An 11,258-nucleotide genomic window follows, 5' to 3' on the forward strand; every position below is an offset into this window, starting at 1 on the left:
CAAGATCAACAGACATGTTTTGTACTTGCTGAAAATGCTGTTAGCCTAAAAATTTAAACAAATTCAGCCACCACATCTAAGGACTGGTAAGCTGAAATATATTTCCTTTTTGTTTTTTGGGCCTAAATATTCCTTTAATTTGTCTCTTTAAATAAACAGTTTTTCCTTTTTAGATGTCTGCTTCCTTGGACCAAGCTGATTTAATTTTGTTTGTCCTTTTCTGAACTAGATGCCGAAAAAGATGAGAGTTCCGAAGACATTTCAATGCCCTGCAGCCCACAGACCGAAGCAATTCAACATAGTTCAGTAAGCACTTCCAACGGTGTGAGTTCCACCTCAGTGGCAGAAGCAATAGCAACATCGGTTCTCACCCAAATGGCAGACCAGAGCACCGAACCAGCTGCCTCACATGTTGCTGTGGCGCCACCTTCTAATCCTCCTCAGCCTTCAGGAAGCTGATCGCAAACCTATCAATTGCACCAACCCTTTGTAACCATTGGTGATGATGAGAGAAGAGAAGTGCATTATAGAAAAAGGTTCCCCAGCACTCAGGCCTGTGAGCCAGCAATAGGGCAAATTAAAACCTCCATAGAAGAAGGTTTTAATGGGCTCTTTTTACTGTCTCTCTTTTTAAATGCACTTGTTAACTGCCCTTTTACATGCACCTCTCCTGCTAGTTATAAATTGATGAGCTGTTTGCCATGTTCTCTTTCTGCCTATTTGGTACATGCACGTGAGAGGTCTTCAGCTGTGAGGGGTGATCCTGGTATTCTTGTGCCTGCTGTACCTTTTAAGAAGTGCTGGGGTACCTTCCAGGCTAGTCTGTTCTTAATTTGGTCACTCCTATACAAGTCCTGGTGTTTGTACTCCACTAGTGAGGCCACACTTTTGCAGAGGCACTTTGTAAGTGGTTTGTGGCTTCCTGGTATATTTTCAGAATTTTTCATCTGAGACCTCTGCTTTCATTTAAAGTTTTAATTGGGTAGTTCTGGCTGGCAGGTTCCTTTGCAGAGGAACCTATTTTTTAATGCACTTGCAGTGAAATGCCCCTCCCAAGTGCATCTCCCATGCTAGGAGTCACCATTGTCTCATAGATGACAAATGTATGAAAGGCCAGACTTAAAGGTATAAAAGCCGATCATTTTACACATTAGCCACAATGGAACAAGATTTTTTTTATGTTCTCATACAATTTACCTGTCCCTGTCTCATCAAAAATATTTTTTTAAAATGGGGCTAAAACTGTTAATTTATACTCTTAAAAAGGGATCGAGATCATCCTTTGAGACCTAGTGCAGGCGTTATGGTAATACTAATTGTATGTGATATTTATACCAAAGTTCTGCACAGTCCCTTTTAATCTTTAATCAATGTTTTTGGGCACTGGGCCTGATATAAAAAAAAAAAAAAAAAAAGAAAATTGCTTACTTTTATTGTTTTTTGCACAAAAATGTATGTTTTTTTTAAATGTTTTTGTTTTAATTGCACATGGTTTGTGACCTAATGACAGTTACAAACTTCTTGATTGGGACAGTCATTGCTTTATTTTATATTTCTCTGGAAATGAAAGATGCTTGGCTCTTTAACTTTAAAAAGTTCTAGTCTAAGTGCAATTCTTTAGTTTCATTGCCTTTTTTTTTTACTTTATTTTGGAGAAAGCATTGAAAATCGTGAATATATTTCATACCATGGAGTGCTAGTTTATTAGTAACCAGTAGAATAGTTTATGGAAATTCACATCTTTATGTGCTTCACTGGCTCAACGTATGTTTACTATGAGTGTAACTGCCAGAAAAAGAACCTGAAAAAACAACGGTACATTAGACAACTTGGGACATATTTTCCTCACTGTGTTTGCAAGCTGACTTGTACTTAATTCTTGTGTAAACACTATCATCTTTCTGTAGCAAACTCTTGATACATTTCTTGTGGATAAACAAATCGGTATCTTGGAAATGTTAATTTTTTTGTTGTGAGTGTGTGCGTTAGTAGTGCAAGGGGGGTGGGGGGGGGGTTACAGAAGAGAGAATGAAGCCCTTAGATTAAGCCAGCAAACTATTCTTGAATGTTCTGAGATGCCTTCGATGTGATGCTGGCTTAAAACTGCAATTTCAGATACGTTTATTAACAAACATTCCATAACGTAGCTTGTGTTGGGGAAAATGACGATTGTAAGTTCCACATTCTCATGATAAATGTTGCCTGCAGGATACTGAGTCCTCTCTGAAGGGTTGCCAACTGTCCTTTTTTTTTTTTTTTTTTTTTTCTTTTTTTTTTTTCTGCAACAGGGACAGCCTTGTTTTTCTTTAGCAGACCTATACAATAACCAACCTTTATTTTAATATTCATCGTACTATGAAAAGGTAAATGAACACAAAAATGTTTATCCGGTAATAGTGTCTATCCATTAAGTGCCTGGTCAAGTTCCCTTAAAGCCAAACTCTAGTCTCCCTCCTGTCTGCCCCAGTTCTTCTCTTGTAAGCCCCCTTCCCCCAGCTGTATTGTATTTTTTTTTTTCTTAAATGTGGGCACTCTTCAATGAATAATCTCTCTACACTATTGTATGTAAGTGTAGGGCGCCGTGGTGTCGCCCTCTCAGAGGGTGGGTCCATGACCTTCTCCACTCACAGGATGTCCTCAGTCTTCCGGATTGACGGAGTAAATCTAGAAGCAAAAATTAATTACTGTGAAAACCGTTCTAGAGAGCAGGTAATTGAAGAAGAGTTTTTTTCTCTTTCTTTAAACTGCCGGGGCACTTTTTTTTGGGGGGGGGTTGAGTTTTTTGTTTTTTTGAGTTTTGGCTAGAATCGGACTTTAAGATCTCTTGGTAGAGACCACATCACTAGTGCTCCAACACTGCTCATATGACCAGGCACTGGAAGAAAACAGAATTAGAATTATTACATAAATTATTATTTTTACATAATTATTACATAAATTATTTGACTTTTTATTTGTCAATGAATGGATGTTACAATAAAGGTCCTAATTGTATACTTTGCTTCAATTCATATTATCCATTAACCAAGTTCTGTTTAGTTTGCAGTCCCCAAATAACAATAAAAAAAAACAAATGCTGATATTTATTTACTCCTACAGGCTGATAACCCAACAAACTTCAACACTTTATTTTCATGTAGGAACGTTGGCAATCCTATCTCTCAATGTGCCATTATCGATCTTGATTCACAATGCAATATCTCACAAGAATCACTAAAAGTGTGTTTAAGTGACTTCAGATCACTTTGCAAAATTCTCTTGTATATAATCAAAACTTTTGCAGCCTACCTGCAACAGTGATCACTTCTTTCTTACGTTCCTCAAAATGGTAAATGTCATGTACCCTGTCTGAATTAAATATTTTAATCTAGATGAAGTAATTTATATGATGTTTTAGATTGAGTTCTAAATGCAAACTAGATTTAAATCAAATTGCATCTGTCATATTTTAGGACTGCTGCGAGTCAGCATAAATTAATCACTGGATGAAACTGTAGTAATCCAAGCTGAGGACAATGCACTACCTTTTTTTTATTGTTTTTATTTTCTTTTTTAATTTTTAAGCTGAAGGGGCATACCGTACATTCTTCTTTGTCTAATGCCAATTAACTTCAGCTGCATAAAATGTGAATTCTGCAGAAAAGCTTTATCTTTTATTTGTTGTTGAAATAATAGTTCATTTGTGAATTACTGGTTGTGAAAGAGAAAACTCTCATGTTATTTATACATTTCTTATTTTCTTTGTATTATAAATTTATCCAGCTGTAAATTAAACTTTGTGCAAGTATGGAGAGAAAATGTATTTGGTGAATGGTGTTAGTTCTAATATTAGAAAAAAAAATCATGTGCATTTGTGTTCGGCAAGTAAATAAGTAAATGATTTTGTTCTTAATCCATTTCACTTGTCACCACGTCTGTATGTAACTATTTCTAATGTTTGGATTCAGCATTTCACAAACTGTACTGTTTCATTTTAGTACAGTTTGCATGAATAAATTATGTATAAAGTATAATAAAACATTATTCAAATTGTTTTTATTTTTATTAATCTTTATTATTCTGTTACTGTATTTTCATTGTTTACAAGACGTCTTTATGATCTGTCTAGGAGACAAGCACATATGTACATTGAAATAAACATTTTAAAAATTAATGGAAGATTGTTGTATTGGTGTTAGTCATTTTATTTACATTCATACAGTAAATTTTAGTTACTATTCAAATGCATGTGTACTGCAACAGTATACTGTAGGAGAGTTGCTGAAAGCTAATGTTTTTAATCCTTTCTCACGAAGAAAAGTGATTATCACAAAAAAAATCCATCTTCGTGGTTGTTTTTTTCATGTAATAGAAAAACTTTGGAATGAAGTCTTTTTCTTTGCCAAGTTGCAATACTATTTTATTTCTCATTAAATATTCTAGGTATTCAAATAGCAAACAGAAAACAAATTGTCATTTTGCTAAATGCAGGGTCTACATACATATATATCCCATTATATTCAGTTTTCTATGATGTATTCACAGTATTTTTTGCACCTCCTGTTCCAAGATGTAAACGGGGAACATAAGCTAAGAAAATTGGATATTGAGAATCCTATAGAAACGTTATGAAATAATAATAATTATTTTTATTATATGTTGTAAAATGAGTTGTAGAATCAGCAACGTTCGCAAGCCCTGAGGACCAGTTTTAGCCAGCTGGAATGGTAAAGGATGACCCAGTTGTACAGTACAAGGGTGGTCTTGTGGGAGTTGCAGGTGGTGAGAAGAGAACAGGTTGGTCTTACAGCATGGTAGATTATTGAACTTGTGTGGGGATATTGACATGAAAACCTGAGGACAAATACATTAAAATGTTACTAAACCCACAACAGTAAAATCAGTCTGTATATTCAGTAAAGCATGCTTGTTCTACTCAATGTGGAACCTAAGGGGTTAATCCTCTGCATTTTGTAAAAAGGCTGTTTGATCCTGACTTCTCTGATCCTCCCCTTCTCCAGTGTTACCATCTTTTCTCCTGATAAGTCATATTGTGTGGAGTCACTCTGCACATGATCAGTTTGGTGTTTTGCTAGAGAGGTTTTTTTTTTTTTTTGGGGGGGGGGGAGTGCATGTGATCAGCACGGGGCCAATCAGCACTGTCCAGACAGAGGTCAGGGATTCTGCATCCTCCTAGACCAAAATGAAAACTCCACCTACAAGCATGCTGGACACTGAGAGAAGTCACAAGACTGCTCTAACTGCTGATGAGAAAAGGTATTTAGCAGTTTATATTTACTGAAATAATTGCACTGTGTACTGTGGGAGACCAGATATAGTGAATGCAGGGTCCAGGGAGACCAGATATAGTGAATGCAGGGTCCGGGGAGACCAGATATAGTGAATGCAGGGTCCGGGGAGACCAGATATAGTGAATGCAGGGTCCGGGGAGACCAGATATAGTGAATGCAGGGTCCGGGGAGACCAGATATAGTGAATGCAGGGTCCGGGGAGACCAGATATAGTGAATGCAGGGTCCGGGGAGACCAGATATAGTGAGTGCAGGGTCCGGGGAGACCAGATATAGTGAATGCAGGGTCCTGGGAGACTGGATATAGTGAATGCAGGGTCCTGGGAGACCAGATATAGTGAATGCAGGGTCCTGGGAGACTGGATATAGTGAATGCAGAGTCCTGGGAGACTGGATATAGTGAATGCAGGGTCCGGGGAGACCGGATATAGTGAATGCAGGGTCCTGGGAGACCGCATATAGTGAATGCGGAGTCCTGGGAGACCGCATATAGTGAATGCGGAGTCCTGGGAGACCAGATATAGTGAATGCAGGGTCCGGGGAGACCAGATATAGTGAATGCAGGGTCCGGGGAGACCAGATATAGTGAATGCAGGGTCCGGGGAGACCAGATATAGTGAATGCAGGGTCCTGGGAGACCAGATATAGTGAATGCAGGGTTCGGGGAGACCAGATATAGTGAATGCAGGGTCCTGGGAGACCAGATATAGTGAATGCAGGGTCCTGGGAGACCAGATATAGTGAATGCAGGGTCCTGGGAGACCAGATATAGTGAATGCAGGGTCCTGGGAGACCAGATATAGTGAATGCAGGGTCCTGGGAGACCAGATATAGTGAATGCAGGGTCCTGGGTTTAGTAGCACTTTAAGGCTAACTTGCTAAAGGAGCTGAGACTCTTCACACAATAAACTGTGAATATTAATTTAAATTATCCAATAATTTGAAAAGCAAATTCATGTTTACTGTTTTCACCTGCACATTAGGATAACTTCGATTAATTGTCACATAATTTATTGTAAAGATTTTCAACTCCATTAGCAAACCAGCCCAAATGTGTTATTGAGGAATTTATAAGTAAAAACAAAAGGTTGATTTTTACACTGGCTTTCTTTAAAATATCAAACCAGCCTTGAAGGTGACAGCCTATAAAAATATCAACAGTGGCAGTTCTAAATATTTAAGTATTATTTACAACAAGCTTAAATAAAATCTGCTTATCCCGCTGTTGCTGAGCAATAAAGATCGCTCCTACTTTAGTAATCAATTTAATGCTGGGAAGTAGGGTGAAGAATGTATACATAAATTGTGTAAGTATTGTGTTTAAGCGCAATTCAAATATCATGTTTAAGCTCTATGCAAGAACTGTATGGATTTCATTTACTAAAACTGAAGAGTGCAAAATCTGGTGCAGCTGTGCATGGCAGCCACTCAGCCTCTAACTTCAGCTTATTCAGTTAAGCCTCCTGGTCACAACGGATGTGACTTGGCATGCAATTTGCATGCCATGCGACTTGCAAATCGTATGCCAAGTTGCACCCTATTGTTTGCTAGTAGAGCAGTCATATTGGTGAGGTTCCGACTTGGTCGGAGGCGCACCAATTTCTAAAGTAGTGCATGCACTACTTTTGTTGCGCTTTGCATAGACATCTGCAAATCGCAACTGAAATCGGCAGCTCACCCGACTTCACTGTAAGTCGCACAATTTCAAAATCAGCTTTGATGTGACCGGGGGGTAAAGGTTGGAAAATAAACCTGGAAGCAGATTGGTTTCTATGCGGAGCTGCACCAGATTTGGCAGTTACAGTAAATCAACCCCTATGTCTCTCGGCTGTTTATGTTGCCATAGACTGAAGGAGTGATCAGGCAATCATTCGATATTCTCTTTGAGGTTGATAAAAATGGCAATAAAACCATCATAGTATTGAAACTTTTTTCTCAGTTTCATTAGAAAAAAAAGATCCTACATGAGTTCTGTTTTTTTTAAGTGTGTGGTGTATCAGAGTTTTTTTTTCCTATTTAGTTTGATTTGTTTGTAATCATATCTACAGTCTATCAGATAAGATATCTGGTAACACTGATTTAATTTAAATATTTTAATTAGATTTTTTTTTTTTAAAGAAAGTATTGTTTAAAAAAAAATTAATAATTATAAATCGGTATCCAAAAAACATAAAACCCTGTGAAACCTATACTAAAAGGTCTTCCTTTCACCCTTGAAAATAAAAATCAATGTAATAACCCTTTTTAGTGCTCTTATAGTGCAAAAACATATAATCCCCCCAAAAAATTTACTTAAAGTCCACAAACTATACAATCTTTTGTAAATCGCAAAAAGGCGATTTACAAAAGATTGTATAGTTTGTGGACTTTAATTACATTTTTTGGGGGGATTATATGTTTTTGCACTATAAGCACTAAAAAGGGTTATTACATTGATTGTTTAAAAGGAAATTATCCAGATCTGCTCAATCATTCAGAATAAATTGAAAAAAAAATTGAATGGTAGTATTGTGTTTGCTTGCATGTGCTGGCATGGAAGAAGCTTGTCTACAAAATATGTAAAAATGTTCATAGTTAAGTAAACATAAAGAACAAAACAAGTATTCCTAGTTTTGATAAAAATGCCTATATCTAGTGGCTGTTTCATTTGTGTGGTACTCAGACGTCCCCCAGCAACTGCAGGTAGCAGGGTTGGTAAGACATGTTTGAAAACCTTGTGCAATCACCATTGTTTCCTTGCAGCTAAACCAACATCGGAGAAAATGTATCGGGGACCCTCCCCTCTCTATACACTTTATATATGACTGAGACCAGCTTGCATGCTTGTGCCCCTTATAGCCAAGGACCGCATGTCCACTTTCTTACGCCTATGGTCAGCCTTTTTTCTTTGCAGCATATTGTGCTACATATGTACTAGAAGTTCATAATAGTTGCTGAAACTTGTAGTTCTGTAACTAAATAGCCATGGGTTACTTTCCTATCCTGTATACTTTCTGGCATATTCCTATTTCATTATTTGAATAATTATTAACAGATTTTACTTATAAACTATATGGATCTGAACAGCACAAATATTTAAGAGATGAGATCATCTGGATGGCAGCAACCTGTGGCCGTTTTGTGTAGCTGAAAAACCACTAGCAGCGCTGATATAATATGGAAATAGGTGCTTTTGATGTGGTACAGCATAGCAACTAAAAGTACTGAATTGTACATATGTAACTTATTATTAATGTGTATTAACACTTTTTTGACCAGACACAAAGACATGAATTAAATAACTGAAAGATTAGTTATAGCCCTTGGCAACCAGTTGGGTTTTGGAGCTTATCGGTTCATAGTACAGAACACTGAAAGATTTTTTCTGATTGGCTGTAACAAGTTGCTGCATTTTACATATTGCTTACCAGTGTAAGGTTATATTATCAAAGTGGTGGATATTTTTTTCCTTTGAGTGTTGTTTTTAATAACAAGGAATGTTGACACATTGCAGCCAAATGCTTATATTGATTCAAACTGTGGCTTGTGAAACTTTTTAAAATTTTAACTCCAGGCAGATATGAGACGTACAAATGAATGCAGTTATGGAACCATTAATACATAAATGTATTTTTTTGTAATGCAAGCAGTGTAACTACCTGAATATGACATGGTATTAGCTTCTTGCAGTTGACTGTACAGCACAGCTCAGCAGCTCAGACTGGGAAAAGGAGAATCAGCAGGTATACTGCAGTGGTGGGGTGGGGAATATTATGGTCCCCCAGCAGATAACAGGCTGATAGATATTCCAGATAATTCTCTGCCCAATGAGAAATCTCTAAATACTTGTAAGGTTTCATGTGCCCCTTACTTGTACCCGAAAGTACCGCCCTCAACTTTAAATGATTGCAGCTAGCATGTGCATGCCGAGGCCAACAACCTTGGGCATAAAAACTGTAAAAATGTGCCCCCAGAATTTTAGAGCCTTCTTAACAACAAATTCTGTTCCACTGTCCATCATGTTAGCAATTTGCTGACCATCCTTGACAGAAGCTGAAGTAAGTTAAACTGAAATACCTGGCAATACTAACTGGCCCAGGGCACTGCCAAAATGGTAAATGTAAGAAGTCCCAGAAACTTCATACAATTTCTGGCCAACATTCAAGGCATCCATACAATTCGTGAGGCCTTGGTTTTGTTTTTCTTGATTTGGTCCCTCTTCCACTTTGAGTCAACTACTTTGCTATCTATATGTTTCTCGTCTTAAACAGGATCTGTAAATTTACTAGGGAATGAGTTGGGAGTAGCTGGCTATTGTGGTGATTCAGCAGACTCAGTGTATGAAGTATCACTTCTTCGAGGGACTGCAGGATCTTCGATAAGTTGATCAAAGTCTGTAAATCGTCCACTGATAAATCTTATAAAAGATCTTGGACTGATTGAAGGTCTCTGGTTCCACAACCCCAACTCTAATGCATTACAAACATACACTATATTGCCAAAAGTATTGGGGCACCCTTCCAAATCATTGGATTTAGGTGTTCCAATCACCTCCATGGCCACAGGTGTATAAAATCAAGCACCTAGGCATGTAGACTACTTCTACAAGCATTTGTGAAAGAATGGGTCGCTCTCAGAAGCTCAGTGAATGCAAGTGTGGTACCGTGATAGTTTGCCACCTGTGCAATAAATCCATTTGTGAAATATTCCTTGCTTCTAAATATTCCACGGTCAACTGTTAGTGGTATTATAACAAAGTGGAAGCAACTGGGAACAACAGCAACTCAGCCACAAAGTGGTAGGCTACGTATAATGACAGAGCAGGGTCAGCGCATGCTGAAGCGCACAGTGCACAGAAGTCGCCAACTGGCTGCAGACTTAATAGCTAAAGACCTCCAAACTTCGTGTGGCCTTCAGATTAGTACAACAACAGTGCATAGAGAGCTTCACGGAATGGTTTTCACTGGCCAAGCAGCTGCATCCAAGCCTTACATCACCAAGTGCAATGCAAAGCGTCGGATGCAGTGGTGTACAGCACGCCACCACTGGACTCTAGAGCAATGGAGACGTGTTTTCTGGAGTGATGAATCGCACTTCTATGTCTGGTAATCTGATGGACGTGTCTGGGTTTGAAGTTTGCCAGGAGAACGGCATTGTGCCAAGTGTAAGAAAGGTGGAGGAAGGATTATGGTGTTGGATTGTCTTTCAGGGGCTGGGCTTGGCCTCTTAGGTCTACTGAAAGGAACTCTTAAGGCATCAACATACCAATACATTTTGGACAATTTGATGCTCCCAACTTTGTGGGAACAGATTGGGGATGGCCCCTTTCTGTTCCAACATGACTGCGCACCAGTGCACAAGCAAGGTCCATAAAGACATGGATGAGCGAGTTTGGGGTGGAGGAACATGACTGGCATGCACAGAGTCCTGACTTCAACCCGATAGAACAGCTTTGGGATGAATTAGAGCGGAGACTGTGAGCCAGGCCTTCTCGTCTAACATCATTGCCTGACCTCACAAATGCGCTTCTGGAAGAATGGTCAAACATTCCCATAGACACACTCCTAAACCTCGTGGACAGCCTTCCCAGAAGAGTTGAAGCTGTCATAGCTACAAAGGGTGGGCCAACTCAATATTGAACCTAAAAGACTAAGACTGGGATACCATTAAAGTTCATGTGTGTGTAAAGGCAGGCTTCCCAATACTTTTGGCAATATAGTGTATCTTTCTTTTAAAACAAAATAAAAGTTAGGTCAGACCTCGTATAACCCCTATCTCCAACCATTATACCTTTGTATAGTTAGAACCTTTCTTAGTGTTCTAGGAAGTTGAATGCCTTTTGCTGAGCTGTGCTGTGGAAAACCCTAATTTTATTTTTTCGACAACTTTTCTTGAACTCCTTTGTGTCTTTTTTGCTAGTACTGCTTGGGTAAATTTGTTCCTGGATAGAAATCTGACCTTGAGAGTGCTATCTCACTTACTCCTGCAC

General features: G+C 38.5%; 1 protein-coding gene across 2 annotated transcripts in view; it reads left to right on the forward strand.

Moving 5' to 3' along the window:
* ATF2 (activating transcription factor 2) overlaps nt 1–4,158 on the forward strand; it is a 159,638-nt gene extending 155,480 nt beyond the window's left edge. For both annotated transcript variants that reach the window (XM_089690469.1, XM_089690470.1), the window contains exon 12: nt 230–4,158. In XM_089690469.1, the coding sequence (XP_089546595.1) occupies nt 230–459 (230 nt within the window). In that variant the 3' untranslated portion in view covers nt 460–4,158. The remainder of the gene's footprint in view (nt 1–229) is intronic.
* The last annotated feature ends 7,100 nt before the right edge of the window (nt 4,159–11,258 follow it).

Source organism: Staurois parvus, unplaced genomic scaffold (assembly GCF_062004578.1).
Source record: "Staurois parvus isolate SC_StPar_1 unplaced genomic scaffold, SC_StPar_1.0 ptg000530l, whole genome shotgun sequence".
Lineage (NCBI taxonomy): Eukaryota > Metazoa > Chordata > Amphibia > Anura > Ranidae > Staurois > Staurois parvus.